The following is a 23,131-nucleotide window of genomic DNA, read 5'->3' as shown; positions in this document are numbered from 1 at the left end:
TCAAATTTCATTTCTTAGAAATTTTTGTCAAAATTTTATTTCTATAGAAAATTTTGTCAAAATTGTATTTCTATAGAAAATTTTGTCAAAATTTATTTCTATATAGAATTTTTTTATCAAAATTATATTTTTATATAGAACATTTTGTCAAAATTTTATTTTTATATAGAACATTTTGTCAAAAATTTATTTAAATGTAGAAAATTTTCTCCAAATTTTATTTCTATAGCAAATTTTGTCAAAATTTTATTTCTGTAGAAATTTTTGTCAAAATTGTATTTCTTTAGAAAATGTTGTCAAAATTTTATTTCTATATAGAATGTTTTGTCAACATTTTATTTCTATAGAAAATTTTGTTAAAATTTTAGTTCTATAGAAAATGTTGTCAAAAGTTTATTTCTATAGAAAATTTTGTTAAAGTTTTATTTTTTTGTCAAAAAATTTTGTCAAAATTTTATTTCTATAGAAAATGTCAACATTTTATTTCTATAGAAAATTTTGTCAAATTTTGTGTTCTATAGAAAATGTTGTCAAAATTTTATTTCTATAGAGAATTTTGTCAAAATTTTATTTCTATAGAAGATTTTGTGAAAATTTTATTTCTATAGAAAAGTTTGTCAAAATTTGTGTTTTATAGAAAATTTTGTCAACATTTTATTTCTATAGAAAATGTTGTCAGCAGTTTATTTCTATAGAAAATTTTGCCAAAATTTTATTTCAGTAGAAATTTTTGTCAAAATTTTATTTCTATAGAAAATTTTGTTAAAATTTTATTTCTATAGAAAATTTTGTTAAAATTTTATTTCTATAGAAAATTTTGTCAAAATGTTATTTCTATAGAAAATTTTGGCAAAATTTGTGTTCTATAGAAAACGTTGTCAAAATTTTATTTCTATAGAAAATGTTGTCAAAAGTTTATTTCTGTAGAAAATTTTATTTCTATAGAAAAGTTTGTCAAAATTTGTGTTTTATAGAAAATTTTGTCAAAATTTTATTTCTATAGAAAATGTTGTCAAAAGTTTATTTCTATAGAAAAATTTGCCAAAATTTTATTTCAGTAGAAAATTTTGTCAAAATTTTATTTCTATAGAAAATTTTGTTAAAATTTTATTTCTATAGAAAATTTTATCAAAATTTTATTTCTGTAGAAAATTTTGTCAAAATTTTATTTCTATAGAAAATTTTGTCAAAATTTGTGTTCTATAGAAAATTTTGTCAAATTTCATTTCTTAGAAATGTTTGTCAAAGTTTTATTTCTATAGAAAATTTTATTTCTATAGAAAAATTTGTCAAAATTTTATTTCTATAGAAAAATTTTTCAAAATTTGTGTTTTATAGAAAATTTTGTCAAAATTTTATTTCTATAGAAAATGTTGTCAAAAGTTTATTTCTATAGAAAATTTTGCCAAAATTTTATTTTAGTAGAAAATTTTGTCAAAATTTTATTTCTATAGAAATTTTTGTCAAAATTTTATTTCTATAAAAAATTTTGTTAGAATTTTATTTCTATAGAAAATTTTGTCAAAATTTTATTTCTGTATAAAATTTTGTCAAAATTTTATTTCTATAGAAAATTTTGTCAAAATTTTATTTCTATAGAAAATTTTGTCAAAATTTGTGTTCTATAGAAAATGTTGTCAAAATTTTATTTCTATAGAAAATTTTGTCAAATTTTATTTCTTAGAAATTTTTGTCAAAATTTTATTTCTATAGAAAATTTTGTCAAAATTTTATTTCTATATAGAATTTTTTGCCAACATTTTATTTCTATAGTAAATTTTGTTAAAATTTTAGTTCTATAGAAAATGTTGTCAAAATTTTATTTCTATAGAGAATTTTGTCAAAATTTTATTTCTATAGAAGATTTTGTCAAAATTTTATTTCTATAGAGAATTTTGTCAAAATTTTATTTCTATAGAAGATTTTGTCAAAATTTTATTTCTATAGAAAATTTTGCCAAAATTTTATTTTTATAGAGAATTTTGTTAAAATTTTATTTTTATAGAAAATTTTGTCAAAATATTTTTTCTTTGAAGATTTTGTCAAAATTTTATTTCTATAGAAAATTTTGTCAAATTTTGTGTTCTATAGAAAATGTTATCAAAATTTTATTTCTATAGAGAATTTTGTCAACATTTTATTTCTATAGAAGATTTTGTCAAAATTTTATTTCTATAGAAAAGTTTGTCAAAATTAGTGTTTTATAGAAAATTTTGTCAAAATTTTATTTCTATAGAAAATTTTGTCAAATTTTATTTCTTAGAAATTTTTGTCAAAATTTTATTTCTATAGAAAATTTTGTCAAAATTTTATTTCTATATAGAATTTTTTGCCAACATTTTATTTCTATAGTAAATTTTGTTAAAATTTTAGTTCTATAGAAAATGTTGTCAACATTTTATTTCTATAGAGAATTTTGTCAAAATTTTATTTCTATAGAAGATTTTGTCAAAATTTTATTTCTATAGAAAATTTTGCCAAAATTTTATTTTTATAGAGAATTTTGTTAAAATTTTATTTTTATAGAAAATTTTGTCAAAATATTTTTTCTATTGAAAATTTTGTAAAAATTTTATTTCTATAGAAGATTTTGTCAAAATTTTATTTCTATTGAAAATTTTGTCAAAATTTTATTTCTATAGAGAATTTGGCAACGTGTCTACCACCCAGTTTTACTACTTGAATATTTAGAAGTAAATTTTCATTCATAAATACAAGGTGACCAAACTCCAATATTCATGTTTCCAGCATTTGGAAGACGATCACCAGTCTCCTGGTATTGTGGTTCGAAATCTTGATATTGTGGCAGCTTGTTGGGTTTGACAAAGTTTTAATTATTAAATTATTACTGATTTTCTATTTGCTTTATTTTTTTTTTTTACAAAAAAAACTTGTAAAAAATGTATTGGGGACTTTTGTGAGAAATTTAAATTGGGGGTTTTTGGGGATGAAAACATCATAATTTGAGGACAAGAGCCATATTTATATTATTTGAAATATTTTTTAATTTAATATTGTTTGACTTCCCGATATTCAAAACTGTACTAGTTTTACATCTCTCATTCTGGGTTTACGTGGTCCATAATGTCCATCCAAACTTTTTAATTTGTATGGAAATTGGCTCCGATAAGGTAAAACTGGACTTTATAAAATTCTCTCCAAAAATCAATTCATTTATGCAAGATTTAAGTAGTTTTTCTTCCTTCCAGTTTCTGTAATTATGATTAATTATGAGCGAGTACCGACCGTCATGTTTACTGCACCATCTAGTACACAGAGAATACAGATTGGTTGTGATAACCGAATTTATTGCCAACCTCCTTTTGGTAGTTGTGTCACCCGACTGTTGGTGTTGGTTGGGTCTGCCGACGACATCGGTTGTAGCTACATTCATCATTCGGCTGTGTTGCCCAACTTTAATAATACTCAATACGAAATTAAAAACCAATTCCTTCCCAATTAAATAATATATTTTACTTAATTTAAATATATGTATAGGGATGCAAATAAATCGAAATATAATGTACTTGACATCAAATGATGAAAATTGAACTTTATGATTTCACTTGGTTGTAAATCAGCTCGTATACCCTTTGCCATGAATTGAAAATCATCCAGCAAAAAATCTTTAGAATAGACAAATTACAAATTGATTAATAAATATTTAATTAAGAGAAGACTGGATGCTAGGGATAAATACCTTTTTAAAACTAAAACGATTGGTGCATAAAACTGGTGTTTCAGAGCACATAGGGCATATGGTTTAAAAATGGTGCAACGCAGCCGTTTTCCCATGCAATGGAATTTACAAATGAAACTTAATGAATTAGAAATTGGGATATATATCAATCTGTTTTGGAGCATATAAAGTAATCTGGACCTACCTTGTTTGTACAATCTTTAAGGTTTTTCTTTGTAGAATGATGGAGGTACATTTTCTATTAGTTTTCAATTCTCCATGTTATCTTGACATATAATATTTCCCTGCATATTTGTCTCCTTATCCATTGAGAAATTGCATTTACATCTCGAGTTCTCAAGATAATTTTGTAATTAGAATATAAAAAAATACCACAGCTGAAAATTCTGCGTTTTAATTTTTGAATTCGTTGGTGCTTTACGAGCATTCCTGAGAACTGAAACTTCTTCAGACAAATCATCAAAATCACCGCCTAGTTGAAGCGTCTGAAGTATTTTGAGTTTGCATCGTTTGTTACTATTTCTACATTCACGACATATATGTCACTAATACGACGTTTACAACTTTGCGACAGTCAAAAACCTAAAAAAAGTTTTATACATACCACCTCTGTGCTACACAAAAATGGCATTCGTATTTGAAGGATATGAAATCTTTGTGTGTCTTCCCGGTCTGAGGATAAGGAGGAACGGGACTAAATCCTACCTCTTTATGATCTTAGAGTAGCTGGCTACGATATGCTCTGCAGTTTTTCCTATCAACAGACTGTACCACAAATTCATTCGCTCTTAGAATCTCATTTAGTTTAGAGATCTGGAAGCGTTGATCAAAGCCATTCTGAGATGAGGACTTTTTTTCAGTTGCTTCCACTACTTTTGCTGTGTGTGGTGACAAACAAACAATTTGAACAATTTTTATAATACATCCTACCGCTTTTGCGATGCTCATCTACCTCCCTAGCTCTGAGGCATATTTGTTCTCTTCCAAGTGTTATTAGCTGAAATGTTTCTCTTGTACCATTTCTTCAATAAACTTTTTCGGTAATGAACAATCTAAGAATTCCCTCTGCCATTTACTCAAAGCTATTACATTTGACATCTTTGGAGCTTATGAAAGGCATATCCTCCGTAGGATATATGCATTTTAATATTGACAATGATGCATAGTCTTAGGAGAATTTCTATGGAATACATATTAAAGTTGATGGCACACATACATAAGCATATTGTTAAATATTTGATAGAGAGTTTGCATACGAAATTTATTCATACACATGCACATGTACATATACTCACATACTTGTAAACAAAATCCAGATGATGAGAATAAATAAAGGACTCACGATTTCGGTAAATTGATTTTCTTGTTTTTTTTTGTTCTTCTTGATTTTTAGTTATCTACAATGGAAATGGTTGGAAGCTCAGCCCATAACCTACAAAACATTTCGTATGTATCGTGTCCTGGGTAAAGGAGGCTTTGGTGAAGTCTGTGCATGTCAGGTGAGTACAAAATTTTCATCATCAACAGAAAAACAATAGCCAAGTATTTACAAATACCCGCCCTGGTATTTGAATATATGCGAATCCCTTGGGCATTCTATGGAAGTCGCTGATGGCACCAGCACTAATGCATACATATATGTATGTGTGGATGATGTCTATGGATAAATAAAATATTAAGTACATCAAAAAAACATTAGCATAAAATTGCAAATACCAGGAAATTTTGAATTAAATTTAAATATTTATTATTTATTTACTTAGTACAAATATCATTTATCTCAAATACAATTTCTGTTATTTTTGTTTTTCTCTACATGCCATAGGTACGTGCCACAGGTAAAATGTATGCCTGCAAAAAACTTGAAAAGAAACGCATAAAAAAGCGCAAAGGCGAATCCATGGTATTGACAGAGAAACAAATTTTACAAAAGATCAATTCACGATTTGTTGTCAATTTGGCTTATGCGTATGAGACAAAGGATGCTCTTTGCCTGGTGCTGACTATAATGAATGGTAAGTCTGTGCATAGTTACACTGAAAGTAGAGTTTTCTTTTCTGTGAAACGAAAAATTTCGGACAAAGTTCTTTCGAAGCTAACAAATTTTCTTCGAAAACATTTAAAAAACAAGTACGTAAAGTAGAAAGTCGGGCGGGGCCGACTATATCATACCCTAAACCACCCTTACTGAGTCAGTAATCATAAGCATTTGTGGGGTAACATTGATATAGGTCTGGGAGATAAACCGCAGTTGCATATTTAAGAAAATTAAGGGGTACATATTTATGGGTGCGTTGTCACAATCTGACTACACGGATGAAAAAGACTGTTTTTCATATGTTTGGCTATAAACATTATATGTTTGGAACACAAATTTTTAAACACAATATTTTTGAGTGCAAGCATATAATGTTCATAAACTAGCATAACATGTTTGGGACATATATGTTAATATGTTAGAACATATTATGTTTGGGACATAAAATGTTTGTAAATATAATATGCTTGGATGCAAACATATATTAATTTAGAAATAGCCTATAAACATATATGTGTTTAGTAGCTTGGAGCGCTATTTAACAGGGAGCGATATTGAATTAAGTTGGTGGTTGTTGCTTGTTATTACAAAATTAACATTTTATTTTTCCTTGGGCAATTGATCAGCTACTTCTTTGATCCTTACAAACTGTGTTGTCCGCTGTTCGAATCCCCGTCCGGCAAAAGGTAAAATTAAAATAAAAAAAATCATACAATTGAATAAATTCTTCTACAATGTTTGTATTACAGAAAAAGGTGCTAAGAACTAAAAAATCTCGTGGAAGTGAGAAAGATGTGGGGGAATATACAATTGGGCACAAACAAAATTTTGAGCATTCAGGTCGAAAACCTTTGTTGTTAGCACCTATATTACCTGTTTATTTTCATAATTCATTATGATTGTAAATATATAAATAAATAAATAAAATTTTGAGCACAATATTGTTTGGGAGAATTTTTTTAAGCATATAATATTTTTGGGTGCAAAATGCTTCCAAACATATTATATGTTCACATAATAACATATTGTTTTTTGAAAGACAACATTATTGAATTTGGATGCAAAAATACAAAATGTTTGGAACTTAGACTACCCAAACATATATTGTTTAGACCAATATGCTTTCAAACATATTATATATTGGAAGAGATCAAACATATAAATGTTTGGGCAATACCCAAAAATATATATGCTTGAAGCAAAATATGTTTGGGAGTATATGTTACAGAAGCGATTTTTTGTGAGCGTGTATAGCTCATAGTCAGTGTTGCCAGGGAAAATGTTCGGTTTACCCTAGAAGGATAAAAAAGTTCCCTACTTTCCCATACATTCCCAAACAATTTTCCCTACAATATTGTTCGTTAAATTTAAACAAATTTTACAAAACAAAAATGGTTCTAAGTACTTTATTATCTTAAAATATGAAAATGCAACGTATATAACCTAGAAAATAAATTTGTATTACCACCACGTTTGCCACAGTTGGTAGAATTCTACCACAAATAGTATTTTTTTGTTAAATCTCTATAGAAATAAAATTTTGGAAAAAGTTTCTATAAACAATTTTTTTTTAACGTTTTTTCTATAGAAATAAAATTTTTATAATAAATTTTATAGAAAAAAAAATGTTGAGAAAAAATTCCATTCCATTTTGAGAAAAATTTTTTTTATAGAAATAATATTTCGAAAAAAAAATCTATAGAAATACAATTTTGACAAAATTTTCTATAGAAATAAAATGTTGATAAAATTTTCTACATGAATAAAGTTTTGACAAAAATTTCTATGGAAATATTTGTTTGGTAGTTTTGTGGTAATTTCTGGTAATCTTCAAATTTTGTTAGATTATTTTTGGCACGAGTGGTAACTGTTGCTACCACACATTGTTAAAGATAAAGCCTTGCCGGCTTCTAATTTCCTCCTCTAGAGCCACCAAAATGTAAAAATTATTACAAATTGTGTTGAGTGAAAATGTCCTTACATTGTGGCCCCACGTCCTACGAGACGCTAAATATTAGAAAAAAACCTACATATAGGGAATTTCCCCTACTTCTAGCAACACTGGCTGTAGTTGATATTGCACCTACGGAGTTAGTATGCCACAAATATTGAGCCCATTATTAAAAAAGAGAAAATCGCTCAATTAGTGTGGGTAATAAATCCAAATTTGTAAAAATCGAGCAATATTCTTATGTAAGAGCTACAAATACGTATAAATACGATCGGCTAGTACATCAAAATTTGAAATTTGAGTAACATTGGTTAATAAATAAGAGTATTATGGCCAAATTTGTGAAAGTCTACACTGTTAGAAAAATATGTTTTTCATATGTTCCGATATAAACAAAATGTGTTTCGGGCACAATTTTTAAACACAATATATTTAAGTGCAAACATGTAATGTTCCTACACTAACACTAAATGTTTGTTAATATGTTAGAATATATTATGTTTGGGGCATGAATGTTTCATAAAAATCATATGTGTGAATGCAAACATTTATAAATTTACAAATTTCCACTAAACATACATATGTTGTGATATTTTATTCAAAGCGACAGAGAGGGTATAGAGAAAGAAATAGAGATGGAAACCTGGAGAGTTGACGAAAGATTTCAACATAACACAGCGAAAGAATCAAAAGAGAACAATTTCTGTGAAACCGCTTGTATGTTGTTTTGGAAAACTATTTTATGATAAGGCCAAAAATTTCATATGCTTAAGTCTAAATATTATTTAATTTGAATAAAGAGAATAGACATTCGGAACCAAGAGAATAGATATTTGAAAAACAAACAGCATATGTTTTCGCCTTGAGAGCAGCATTTTATGTATGTGTGGACATGTGTTTTGTTTATCATTTTGGCATTATGGGCACAATTTTTTTCTTGGTTCCTTAAAAGAAATCAGGGGTCTTCATAAAAATAACGAAAGGGCACTATACTCTTTTTAGAGTTGGGAGTTTTAGTTCCTCTTTATTAATAAGTAGTCCACGAGGAGTTGACGGACACCTTCAAATATAAAAAATGGTCCTCGGTTCGATTCTCCGTGCAGGCGAAAGGTAAAATTAAAAAAAATTATAAAAGTGAATAATTTCTTCAACATTATTTGTATTACAGAAAAAGGTGCCAAGAACTAAAATATTTCGTGGAAGTGAAAATTACGAGTATGTTAGGCAATGAGCACAATCGTCTTTGGGAAAAATTCTTCCAAGCATATGATATTTTTGGGCTCAAAATGCTTCCAAACATATAATATGTTCACATAAAACAAACATATTAATGTTTCGGCAGTATCCAATAATATATGTGCATCCTGAAAAATGTGTTTGGAACATATGTTAAAGAAGCGATTTTTTGAGGGTGTAGCGATGCATATATGTTATATGGAAGCTATATGTAAATCTGAACCAATTTGCATAATATTTTGCCGGTTTGATGAATACCACAAAAGGTTACTTTGTGCAAAATTTGAGTAAGATCAGTTAAGAACTGAGGCCTCTATGGTCAAACATAAGGTTATTAGGGGCAAATTTTTCAAAATCGGGCGATACATAAATAGGAGCTATATCTACATCTGAGAGTGATTAACATAGATAAATATTATAACATAGATAAAGGATAACAAGTATATACGGCCGTAAGTTCGGCCAGGCCAAATCTTATGTACCCTCCACCATGGATTGCATAGTAACTTGTACTAAAGTCTGTCATCCACAATCGAATTACTTGGGTTGCGGTGGTAACACTTGCCAATGGCAAGGTATCTTAAAACTTCTTACCACCGTCTTCTCAATTGTAAGTTAGTCCATACGGGGTATATATTAAACAAAAAAAGGCCGATTAAATACGTATATAATTCAGTTTGACAAAATAAAATGTTAACAAAATTTTCTTTAGAAATAAAATTTTAACAAATTTTTCTATACAAGTCAAATTTTAACAAAATTTTCTATAGAAAAAAAATTTTTGAAAAAAAAATCTATAGAAATAAAATTTTGACAAAATTTTCTATAGCAATAAAATTTTGATAAAATTTTGTATAATAATAACATTTCGACAAAATTTTCTATAGAAATAAAATTTTGACAAAATTTTCTATAGCAATAAAATTTTGACAAAATTTTGTATAGTAATAAAATTTCGACAAAATTTTCTATAGAAATAAAATTTTGACAAAATTTTCTATAGACATAAAAACCTTGACAAAATTTTGTATAGTAATAAAATGTTGGTAGATTATTTTTGGGGATCGTTTATATATAACTATAGACCGATATGCACCAATTTTGGCATGGTTGTTAGCGGCCATATACTAGCGCAATGTACCAAATTTCACCACGTACCAAAATTCAACCGGATCGGATGAATTTTGCTCCTCCAAGAGCTCCAAAGGGTAAATTTAGGGATCGGTTTAAATGGAGGTTATATATAATTAAGGACCGGTATGGATCAATTTTTACATGGTTGTTAGAGAACATATACTAACACCACGTACCAAATTTCAACCGAATCGGATGAATTTTGCTCATCCATGAGGCTCCGGAGGTCAAATCTGGGGATCAGTTTATATGGGGCTACATATAATTATGGACCAATTCCTGCATGGTTGTTAGAGACCATATACTAACACAACGTACCAAATTTTAACCGAATCGGTTGAATTTTGTTCATCCATGAGGCTCCGGAGGTCAAATCTGGGGATCGGTTTATATGCGGGCTATATATAATTATGGACCGATGTGGACCAATTTTTGCATGGTTGTTAGAGACCATATACTAACACCATGTACCAAATTTCAGCCGGATCGGATGAAATTTGCTTCTCTTAGAGGCTCCGCAAGCCAAATGGGAGGATTGGTTTATATGGGGGGGGGGGGGGGGGGGGGCTATATATATTTATAGACCGATGTGGACCAATTTTTGCATGCTTGTTAGAGACCATATACTAACACCATGTACCAAATTTCAGTCGGATCGGATGAAATTTGCTTCTCTTACACCCAGAAAAAAGTGCCTTCGAAACTAAAGGAAAAATTTTTCATCAATATAGTTTATCCATTTTATTTCCATTAAGGTAAATTTTTGTGAAAAATAATAAAATTTACTCGTTTCAGTAAAAAAATCCTAAACTGTAAGCAGTTAGGAATAGTTCATTAACTAGAATAAGGCATGGAATTCTACTCATACTATTTTCTTCGCTGGGTATAAGAATTTACTACTGAAAAAGAAAATTTTATTCACCGATAACAAAGCATTCGTAAAAATAAACAAAAACCGAACTAAAACCAAGTTTCCTCAAAATTAGTAAAATTTCTTATAAAATGATAATTGCGACTTCCTTTATAATAGAAAGTTTTTCATACATACGAACAACACTTGGCATAGAAAAATATTTTAGTTCATTCGTACTAAGAAGTATGCAATCCTTTCAAAACTTAAGGAAACACACTTGTTAGAATATAGGAAATTTTCCTAAATTTCTATTGTCTACCTGTAATCGATACCTGTCATCGTAATCGATGTGTTTGCGCGTGGGTGTAATCGATATATTTGCGCGTCGGTTGTTTTTTTCGACTCAGAGTTTCACCACGACCGAATATATATATACTTTATGGGGTCTTAGAACAATATTTCGATGTGTTACAAACGGAATGACAAAGTTAATATAAAAATGGAAAACTATAAATAATGGATAATGAATGTGGAGAGTAAATAGAAAGAATTAATAAAATAGCAACAGTTAGTGGATCGTAACACTCGTGACAATACATGTTTCCATTCGCACATAAAAAAAAATAATTTTTGGATTCAATCTCGAAATTAATTGATCCAAATAATTAATAATTGAAAAATCTTCCATCACAGAAATGATAGTAAATTAAAAAAATAATTGGTCCAAAAATAATTGTTTTAATTAAAAATTTTGCTGAATCAATTAAATTTTTAATTGAATATTTTTTGAAAATTCAATATAAAATTTAATTGGAAATATTTTGGTCAAATTTTTTTCTATGCGGTCGAATTAACTTTTCCATGGTTTTTAGTATAGATCTGGTTGGGATAGTTAGTTCGGTCCTATATGTTAACTCTTAATAGAGAAAACACATGGGAATTATCTCGTTGCAAAGCACATCATCTCTTCCTCAACACCCTTTACTCTACTACCAAAAAAAAAAAATAATTTACTATATTATATGAATTTCGTACCGGAGGAGAAAATTTCTTTGGGTGCAAAAGAAAAGCGTGATTTTGATGCCCAACATGAGATTTGGAATTAGTGCTATTTTGGGCTTGTCAAAGTACTTTTTTTGCAATCCTCTCGTTCTGACCGGAGATTGAACCTGAATATGTTGGCATCATAAAAGAACACCTGACAGTGGTGCCAAATAGCTTTTTTGGAAATAATTCTGTAACTTTTGAACGAATAAAGATATCAGCATAATTTTTTCATTGTGTGAAAGCTCAGGGGTTTTCCTCTCTAAGTCTCGGAGAGATAATTTAGTCTCCGGTGTTCATATGAGTCGGACGGAAGATTTATGTGGAAGCTATATCTAAATCTGAACCGATATTTATTGTTCAAATGCCACAAATATCAGCAATAGCATTAAATTTTAGAATCTAGTTAGATTTGATCGAATTGGAACGAATTGTGACCTTCCATTTCCAAAAGTCCAACGAATTGAGATCCGATGATTTTGGTGGCCATTGTGCAGTAGAAATGAAGCGAAGAAGCTTCTTCTAAGCCATTCTTGGTTGACGCGTGTTGAGTACGATGGTGCTGAGTACTGTTAAAATGTCCATGGTATGCGGCCGAAATGTTTGTCCACCCGTCCTATGACAAGCCCATGTTAAATTCTGCGTCAATTTTGCATCACTTCAGGATCCAAAAAAACATTTTCATTACTTTTTTGACGACGCTTTTTTTTACTGGGTACTTCAAACATTGTTTAAATTAAATATAGGTCACGAATCTTTGAAATTTCCGTACCTCCGTTAGAGTCGCATGTCTTTGGACTAAATAAGGAAAAATTAAAGAAAAAAGACTTGTTTTAAAGAAATCATCTTTAAATTAACTGACACATTGAATCTTTAGATTTAAGATAAAAACGCTTCGAAAATACGCTACGAATTATTTTGAAAAAGGTTAAGGTAAAAAAAATTGAATAAAGACATTTTTAATTTAAAGTATACCAGGAAAAAATTTTGAAGTTGTTCCACAAACATTTCTTTTAAAGCGCATCCCGAAATCCCCCGTCAATTTTTTTCCACTTCCGATGCAGTTCTTTTGGACAAGTCCACAAAAATTTCTTTTAATGCACATCCCGGGATCTTTGGATGTTTGGAAATTTGGTCCTAATGGAATTTTTTCCATTTTCGTGAAATCTGTATTTTTTCAAAATTTTCTCTAGAAATAAAATTTTGACAAAAATTTCTCTAGAAATAAAATTTAGACAAAAATTTCTATAGAAATAACATTTTTACAATATTTTCCATAGAAATTAATAACACATTGACAAAATTTTCTGTATAAATAAAATTTTGCCACAATTTTCTAAGAAATAACATGTTGACACAATTGTCTAAGAAATAAAATTTGACAAAATTTTCTATAGAAATAAAATTTTGACAAAATTTTCTATAGAACAAAACTTTTGACAAAATTTTCTATAGAAATAAAATTTTGCCAAAATTTTCTATAGAAATAAAATTTTGACAAAATTTTCTATAGAAATAAAATTTTGACAAAATTTTCTATAGAAATAAAATTTTGACACAATGTTCTAAAAAATAAATTTTGACAAAATTTTCTATAGAACAAAAATTTTTACAAAATTTTTCTATAGAATAAAAATTTTTACAAAATGTTTCTATAGAACACAAATTTTGACAAAATTTTCTATAGAAATAAAATTTTGACAAAATTTTCTATAGAAATAAAATTTTGACAAAATTTTCTATAGAAATAAAATTTTGACAAAATTTTCTATAGAAATAGTTTTGATAAAATTTTCTATAGAAATAGTTTTGATAAAATTTTCTATAGAAATAAAATTTTTATAAAACCTTCTATAGAAATAAAAGTTTAAGAAAATGTTGTATAGAAATAAAATTTTTAAAATTTTTCTATAGAAATAAAATTTTCTGTAGAAATAAAGTTTTGACAAAATTTTCTATAGAAATAAAAGTTTGACAAAAAATTCAATAGAAATAAAATCTTGACAAAAAATTCTATAGAAATAAATCATAAACCTTTTTTCGGAGGGTTCAAGTGTGGTTCACTTTGGGTTTAGTGAACAGCCTGAATTTATTCTGATAATTGGTTGATAGTTTTGCTGCAAATAGAGGATGCTGATGAGGAATGTGGTTATTCCGAAACGTGCGTCCATCCAACCATCTTGCAGTCTATAGGGCTTTGCCCAAATAAATTTGACAAACATTCTTTTCCTTTGTTGGTTAAGCTACTCTTGTAGTTTAGTCAACACAATGGTTTTAAAATAATGGTTTAGAAATAAAATTTTGACAAAATTTTCTATAGAAGTAAAAATGTTTCCAAAATTTTTTACAGAAATAAACTTAAAGAAAATTCTATAGATACAAAATTATGCAAAAATTTTGTATAGAAAGGAAAATTTTTAAAAAAATTATATAGAAATAAAATATATAGAATAATAGAAATAAAATTTGGCTAAATTTTCTATAAAAATGAAATCTTGACAAAATTTTCTATAAAAATAAAATTTTGACAAATTTTTCTAAAGAAATAGAATTTCTAGAAAATTTTGTATAGAAATAACTTTATTGGAAAATTTTCTATAGAAATAAAATTTTTAGAAAATTGTCTAATGAAATAAAATTTAGAGAAAATGTTCTATAGAAATAAATATTTGACAAAATTTTCTATAGAAATAAAAATTAGACAAAATTTTCTATCGAAGTAAAGTTTTGGAAAATTTTTAACTTTTGAATGATATTACTTTAATTTGGAAAATTGTCTGCTCGTAAGAATTTGGTTCAATTTTGGAAAAATCTTGGTCCAAATAAAAAATCATTGTGGCAACGCTGAACCAACATCAAATAGGGATTGTAAAGAGGTCAAAAGTCGACTATTCGATTATATTTAAAATTTTGGAAAAATCAAATTTTCGACTTTTCTTTTTTAAATATTGAAAAAGTCGTCTTCCGACTTTTGCAATTATTGGAAAGCCGAATTTTAACGTCGTGACTTTCGACATTAATTGATTAATTAAATTGAAATTCGATTTTTTTAAGTTCCACTAATCGGTTTTGGTCACCAAAAAAAGTCGATTAGCCCCACTTAAACTTTAATTATTCGACTTTTTTATGACAAAAAAAATCGATTGATTTTCGACTTTTTTCAACCTTTTCATAAAATTTAAAAATAGTCAAAGAGACCAAATCCTTAAACCACATGGTAACCACATCCATAGATTTTCTTTACAATTTTAATTTCGTAAAATTAAATTTCTTGCTATTCATTAGGATTTTCATTGATCACAATCCAAAATTGTTTTTAAGTTGTGGTTGTTGTTGTTGTTTTTTTTTTTTCAAATTAACTTTATCTTGAGGTCCATTGTATTTTGATTATTGAATTTTCATTTTCTTTATTTTCTGTATTCTTCGAATCAATTTTGCTTTCTATTCCTATAGAACGTTCGTTATTGTTGTTCCCTGGCAATGGCTGATGATTGAAGATTTTAATTAAATTCTTTTCAATTTATTAACCAGAGAAATCATAAATGTGTTTTCAAAGTAATCAGAAATTGTGATTCAACATTTATGGGACACAAACAGTGATTTCCCATCATATATATAGAGCCCGTGAGCTAAAGGCGAACGAGGGAGAAAGTAGATTGAATAATTTCAATTTTCGTTTAATTTTTTTTGTGCTGCTCCTTGCCCATCCTATGAGTATGAGAAAATAATTGAATTATTTCCTTATCAATGGCAACAAAGCCACTTTGGTGGCCATACAAATCCATATCAAGGAGGCAATAAAAGTCCAATACCAATAATATGTCGGCATTATTGAATATTTGCTTCATTTTTAATATTTCTGAAAAGAGAGAATATTGTAATGAGTTTTTCTAATGCAATTGCAATAGGACATTTTTCAAAAGAAAATATTATTGTGGAATGAATATGTGCGGGGTGTCATTTGGAACAATAACAAAGTGAGTGAAGCTCGATTCCTTATTATAGGTCAGGCTTTTCATTCAATTTTAGGCCAATATTGATGACGTAGCACACAATATTAAACGCCGCTTATAGAAAACTTCTGTTAGACTACTAATAATACGACAAAAAAGTACTGCAGAAAGTTTGATAAGGCCAAATCTTATATACCCTCCACCATGGATTGCGTACACACAAAGAAAAAAAAAACGTTTGGAAGACGTGTACCGAAAACGTTTTTCTTTTGTTTGAGTTTTGAAATGCTTCGAAAATTTTAAACTTTTATCACCAAAAAAATTCGTTAGTTACAAAATTTTTATTTTTTCAATAAAAACCAACAACACGGTCCATTTCGTTTATATCATGCACTGTTCTTTTCTGACTTTAAGTCTTTAATAAGACATATTTTAAATTCATAGTAAACATTTAATATAATAGTATGTAATGTTGAACATCTTTTCGGAATCTTCCGAACATATCTGGAATATATGCAAAAAAAAACTTTTTGGTGCTCGGTCGAAGCAGGGATCGAACCCACGACCCTTGGCATGCAAGGCGGATGTAGCAACCACTGCTCCACGTTTCCCAAGTAAATGTATGCTTCTGTTAAATAAAGTTTGTTTAATCGGCTCGTGTGCGCCGCAAGCTATGCTATATAAATATAACTTATATGGATAATTGTCTATTGATGACAATAACAACTACATAGCTCAGTGGATAGTGTGTTGGCTTACAAATTGCATGGTCCGCGGTTCGATTCTCCGTCCAGACGAAAGGTAAAATTTAAAAAAATTTATAAAATCGAATAATTTCTTTTACATTGTATTACAGAAAAAGGTGATAAAAACTAAAAAACCTCGTGGAAGTGAGAAAGATGTGAGGGAAAATGTAATTAGCCAGAAAAGATTGTTTTTTGAGTTAGTCTATATGAAATTGTTTTTACATCTTGGAAACGAATAAACGTTTATCACAAAAAGAATATACTTTTCTTCCAAATAAACATCCTTACAGTGAAAAGCAAATGAGAAACGATCTTTGTTTGTCTAAAATTTCGTTTGGGAGGAAATAATTATTTTTTTCTTTGCGTGTACAGAGTTCTGCTAAAGACTGCCAATCGCAATCGAATCTCTTGGGTTGTGGAAATAGTTGCCGATAGAAAGGTATAGTTTTATTTCTTTAGTCCATATGGAGTCTATGTTATATAGAACAAGTACTTACGGACTTAAGTCCGTCCGGACAGAATCTTGCACACTCACCAGCATGAATCAAATATTAATGTTTCCTTTGAAAACACTTAGTCGTAGCGGGTTACTTGAAAATATATAGAATTTCAGGTGGAAATGGTGATAGATACTCTGCTAAGCACACTTATATACCAAATCGTGGATCGTCAAATCGGGCTATCGATCTAAAGGGTGATTCTTTTGAGGTTAGGATTTTCATGCATTAGTATTTGACAGATCACGTGGGATTTCAGACATGGTGTCAAAGAGAAAGATGCTCAGTATGCTTTGACATTTCATCATGAATAGACTTACTAACGAGCCACAACGTCGAATTTTCAGTGAATGGACCCTAGAAAAGTTGGCAGAAAATCCGCTTTTTTATCGACAAATTTTGTTCAGCGATGAGGCTCATTTCTGGTTGAATGGCTACGTAAATAAGCAAAATTGCCGCATTTGGAGTGAAGAGCAACCAGAAGCCGTTCAAGAACTGCCCATGCATCCCGAAAAATGCACTGTTTGGTGTGGTTTGTACGCTGGTGGAATCATTGGACCGTATTTTTTCAAAGATGCTGTTGGACGCAACGTTACGGTGAATGGCGATCGCTATCGTTCGATGCTAACAAACTTTTTGTTGCCAAAAATGGAAGAACTGAACTTGGTTGACATGTGGTTTCAACAAGATGGCGCTACATGCCACACAGCTCGCGATTCTATGGCCATTTTGAGGGAAAACTTCGGAGAACAATTCATCTCAAGAAATGGACCGGTAAGTTGGCCACCAAGATCATGCGATTTGACGCCTTTAGACTATTTTTTGTGGGGCTACGTCAAGTCTAAAGTCTACAGAAATAAGCCAGCAACTATTCCAGCTTTGGAAGACAACATTTCCGAAGAAATTCGGGCTATTCCGGCCGAAATGCTCGAAAAAGTTGCCCAAAATTGGACTTTCCGAATGGACCACCTAAGACGCAGCCGCGGTCAACATTTAAATGAAATTATCTTCAAAAAGTAAATGTCATGGGCCAATCTAACGTTTCAAATAAAGAACCGATGAGATTTTGCAAATTTTATGCGTTTTTTTTTTTTAAAAAGTTATCAAGCTCTTAACAAATCACCCTTTATATGGAGGCTATACCAAAACATGGGCCGATCCACATAGTGGCAGCCCGATATTTCAGGCACTGTGGTGAACTTTTCTCTTATCACAGAGTGTTGATCGATTCCATGTTTAGCACAATGACAAGGGACCTCCTTTTTATAGCAGAGTCCGAAAGGCAGTCCATATTGGCGTGAAACCACTTAGAGAAGCTTTGAAATACTCAGAAATATTACCAGCACTACAGAGACGGGATAATCCATCACTGAAAAAAATTTTGGTGTTCGGTCGAAGCTGGGTTTGAACCCACGACCGGGCGTGTTGAGAAAATTTTGAGAACATAGAAAATGTTCTCAAAATTTTATTTCTATAGAAAATTTTGTCAAAATTTTATTTCTATAGAAAATTGTGTCAAAATTTTATTTCCATAGAAAATTTTGTCAAAATTTTATTTCTATAGAGTTTTTTGTCAATATTTTATTTCTATTGAATTTTTTGTCACAATTTTATTTCTATTGAATTTTTTGTTCAAAATTTTATTTCTATAGAAAATTTTGTCAAAATTTTATTTCTATAGAAAATTTTGTCGAAATTTTATTTCTGTAGAAAATTTTGTCAAAATTTTATTTCTATAGAAAATTTTGTCAAAATTTTATTTCTATAGAAAATTTTGTCAAAATTTTATTTCTATAGAATATTTTGTCAAAATATTATTTCTATAAAAAACTTTCTCAAAATTTTATTTCTATAGAAAATTTTCTCAAAATTTTATTTCTATAGGAAATCTTGTCAAAATTTTATTTCTATAGAAAATCTTGTCAAAATTTTATTTCTATAAAAATTTGGTCAAAATTTTATTTGAATAGAAAATTTTCTCAAAATTTTATTTCTTTAGACAATTTTATTTTTCTATAGAAAATTTTGTCAAAATTTTATTTCTATAGAAAATTTTGTCAAAATTTTGTTTTTAAAGAATTTTTGTCAAGATTTTATTTCTATAGAAAACTTTGTCAAAATTTTATTTCCATAAAAAATTTTGTCAAAATTGTATTTCTATAGAAAATGTTGTCAAAATTTTATTTCTATAGAAAATTTTGCCAACATTTTATTTCTATAGAATTTTTTGTCAAAATTTTATCTCTACTGAAAATGTTGTCAAAATTTTATTTCTATAGACAATTTTGTCAAAATTTTATTTCTATAGAAAATTTTGTCTAAATTTTATTTCTATAGAAAATTTTCTCAAAATTTTATTTCTATAGAAATTTTTGGCAAAATTTTATTTCTATAGAATTTTTTGTCAAAATTTTATTTTTATAGAATTTTTTGTCAAAATTTTATTTCTATAGAATTTTTTGTCAAGATTTTATTTCTATAGAATTTTTTGTCAAGATTTTATTTTCCTATTGAAAATTTTGACAAAATTTTATTTCTATAAAAAATTTTGTCAAAATTTTATTTCTATAGAAAATTTTGTCAAAATTTTATTTCTATAGAAAGTTTTGTCAAAATTTTATTTCTATAGAAAATTTTGTCAAAATTTTATTTCTATAGAAAACTTTGTCAAAATTTTATTTCTATAAAAAACTTTCTCAAAATTTTATTTCTATAGAATTTTTTGTCAAAATTTTATTTTTATAGAATTTTTTTGTCAACATTTTATTTCTATAGAATTTTTTGTCAAGATTTTATTTCTATAGAATTTTTTGTCAAAATTTTATTTTTCTATTGAAAATTTTGACAAAATTTATTTCTATAAAAATTTTGTTAAAATTTCATTTCTATAGAAAATTTTGTCAAATTTTTATTTCTATAGAAATTTTTCTCAAAATTTTATTTTGTCCAATTTTTTATTTCTATAGAAAATTTTGTCAAATGTTTTATTTCTATAGAAAATTTTGTCCAAATTTTATTTCTGTAGAAAATTTTGTCCAAATTTCATTTCTATAGAAATTTTTGTCAAAATTTTATTTCTATAGAAAATTTTGTCAAAATTTTATTTCTATAGAAAATTTTCTCAAAATTTTATTTCTATAGAATTTTTTCTCAAAATTTTATCTCTATAGAATTTTTTCTCAAAATTTTATCTCTATAGAAAATTTTGTAAAAATTTTATTTCTATAGAAAATTCTGTTCAAATTTTATTTCTATAGAAAATTTTGTCACAATTTTATTTCTATAGAAAATTTTGTCCAAATTTGTATTTCTATAGAAATTTTTCTCAAAATTTTATTTTGTCCAATTTTTTATTTCTATAGAAAATTTTGTCAAATGTTTATTTCTATAGAAAATTTTGTCCAAATTTTATTTCTATAGAAAATTTTGTCCAAATTTCATTTCTATAGAAATTTTTGTCAAAATTTTATTTCTATAGAAAATTTTGTCAAAACTTTATTTCTATAGAAAATTTTGTCAATTTTTTATTTCTATAGAAATTTTTCTCAAAATTTTATTTCTATAGAAAATTTTGTCAAAACTTTATTTCTATAGAAAATTTTGTCAATTTTTATTCTATAGAAAATTTTGTCAAACATTTTCGATAGTTTTTGCTGACAGAGTTTTATTTTTCCACCACCAAATAAACATATATCATAGCCTGTTTGAAGATTGCATACTATTACTCCTTCGTATAAACAAAGAATGATAAAATTCTCTAATATACACCATCTCTCTCTCCTTACAGGTGGTGATCTAAAATTCCATATTTACAATATGGGTGGTGATCCCGGTTTCGAAATGCTACGAGCAAGATTTTATGCTGCCGAAGTGGTCTGCGGACTAGAGCATTTACATCAACAGGGTATTGTCTATAGAGATTGTAAGCCAGAAAATATTCTACTCGATGATCATGGACATGTGCGTATCTCCGATTTGGGTTTAGCTGTGGAAATAGATGGTGAAATGGTACGAGGACGTGTGGGAACAGTTGGTAAGTTTCTCTTGCAAAATTGTATAGAAAAATTATAATAACCAAGTAATCGATTTCTGTAGGTTATATGTCACCCGAAGTTATTGATAATGAAAAATACTCATTTTCACCGGATTGGTTTAGTTTTGGTTGTCTGCTGTATGAAATGATCGAGGGCCAAGCACCATTCCGGGCTCGCAAAGAGAAAGTCAAACGTGAAGAGGTTGACCGAAGAGTTAAGGTATGTGAATGCAGTTTATATATCACCATACTTGGGTCAATTTTTTTTTTATTTTTGTTTTCCTTTTTTTTTTTTGCAGGAGGATCCTGAAAAGTATTCTAGTAAATTTAGCGATGAGGCTCGATCGCTATGCCAACAATTACTCGCCAAATCTGTAAAATTACGTCTAGGTTGCCGTAATGGTCGCTTTGGTGCTCGAGAAGTTAAACTGCATCCGTTCTTTAATTGTATCAATTGGAAGCGTTTGGAGGCTGGAATGGTTGATCCACCATTTGTGCCAGATGTAAGTTGCATGCAATTAGATCCACATATCCACATTTCAAAAAAAAAATATATGATGAAAGGCCACAATGTAGAAGGCTTAGCATTCACATAAAGAGTAATTAGTCCATCCACTTCCTAACAAATATGGTATTGGTGACTATCTCATAACTTATATCTTCTAAATGGCTTCCACTTTCTCCAATTTTTTCTATTTGTTTTCATCTCAATGAGCATTTTGCGAATATTTTTCAAAGTCTGAGTTTTTCGCGAAAATCTAATATTAATCCCATAATACCCTACTCACAAGGCGGACATGCAAATCCTTGTACCACTATGTCTCTGTATTTAATAATTTGTTTATCTTTTCTTTCGACAATTTTAGCCTCATGCAGTTTATGCCAAAGATGTCTTGGATATTGAACAATTCTCAACCGTAAAAGGTGTAAATATAGACGATTCGGATTCAAATTTCTATACGAAATTCAATACCGGTTCCGTATCGATATCATGGCAAAATGAGATGATGGAAACTGAATGTTTTCGAGAGTTAAATGTATTTGGTCCAGATGATAATCCAACACCAGATTTGCTAATAAATGCCATACCTCAACCAGATACAACCGGATGTTTTCCCTTTAGGAGAAAGGTAAGATTATTTTAAGAGTTTAAAATTTTTTGTTAAAAGATAAAAGTAAATTGCAAATATATCTAAAGGCAATATGATATCAAGAAAATCTGTATACATACAAAAATTTTTTTTCTGATTCAATCACGAAATTAATTGATCATATTAATTTGTTAATTCAAATTGCTTTAATCACGAAAATGAGAGAATCAATCACTAAATTAATGGGACATGAAAATTATACTTGATTAAAAATTTTCTTGATTTCTTGGAAACTTTCACTTAATTTTTTTAATTAATTCAATTAAAAATTTAATTGTTTTTGGCCGCAAAATTCAATTAATTGTTTAATTGATACAATTGATACACTGTTCAATTGAAGAAAGCTTTTTTTGAAAAGGCTCTAAAAAGGAAATTTGGTGCTTTTCACCTGAAAAATTTTTCAATTAATCCTTCGTTATTCAAGCGCAAATTACTTTTATATTTCTCAGACATAGAATGATCTGTCTAGGACCATCGTACTGATAATCGATTTTCTTGCTGTACCAATCTTATGTATATAATACTTAATTTTTATTAAAAGATTGTGTGCTAGTATAGGTTTAATGACAGGTTGGCTGATAAGCCCCCGGTCTAACAAAGAAAAACACATTTTTTTTTTTTGTCAAAATTCGTTTTTATTATTCGTTTTTATTATTCAACATAGTTCCCTTCAAGAGCGATACAACGATTATAACGACCTTCCAATTTTTTGATACCATTTTGGTAGTACTCCTTCGGTTTTGCCTCAAAATAGGCCTCAGTTTCGGCGATCACCTCTTCATTGCAGCCAAATTT

The 23,131-nt window shown here is 28.3% G+C and overlaps 1 protein-coding gene across 4 annotated transcripts in view; it reads left to right on the top strand.

Annotated features, from left to right (window-relative positions):
* The window catches only part of Gprk2 (G protein-coupled receptor kinase 2), a 647,504-nt gene that overhangs the window by 615,094 nt on the left and 9,279 nt on the right, over positions 1 to 23,131 (top strand). For all 4 annotated transcript variants that reach the window (XM_075292157.1, XM_075292156.1, XM_075292158.1 and 1 more), the window contains exons 8-13: positions 5,094 to 5,199; positions 5,526 to 5,715; positions 20,940 to 21,185; positions 21,248 to 21,405; positions 21,485 to 21,688; positions 22,052 to 22,315. In XM_075292157.1, coding sequence (XP_075148272.1) covers positions 5,094 to 5,199; positions 5,526 to 5,715; positions 20,940 to 21,185; positions 21,248 to 21,405; positions 21,485 to 21,688; positions 22,052 to 22,315 — 1,168 coding nt within the window. The remainder of the gene's footprint in view (positions 1 to 5,093; positions 5,200 to 5,525; positions 5,716 to 20,939; positions 21,186 to 21,247; positions 21,406 to 21,484; positions 21,689 to 22,051; positions 22,316 to 23,131) is intronic.

This window comes from Haematobia irritans, chromosome 1 (genome assembly GCF_050003625.1).
Source record: "Haematobia irritans isolate KBUSLIRL chromosome 1, ASM5000362v1, whole genome shotgun sequence".
In the NCBI taxonomy this organism is placed as follows: domain Eukaryota; kingdom Metazoa; phylum Arthropoda; class Insecta; order Diptera; family Muscidae; genus Haematobia; species Haematobia irritans.
Note: the sequence above shows the minus strand (reverse complement) of the source record. Positions and strands in the feature narration are given on the sequence as shown.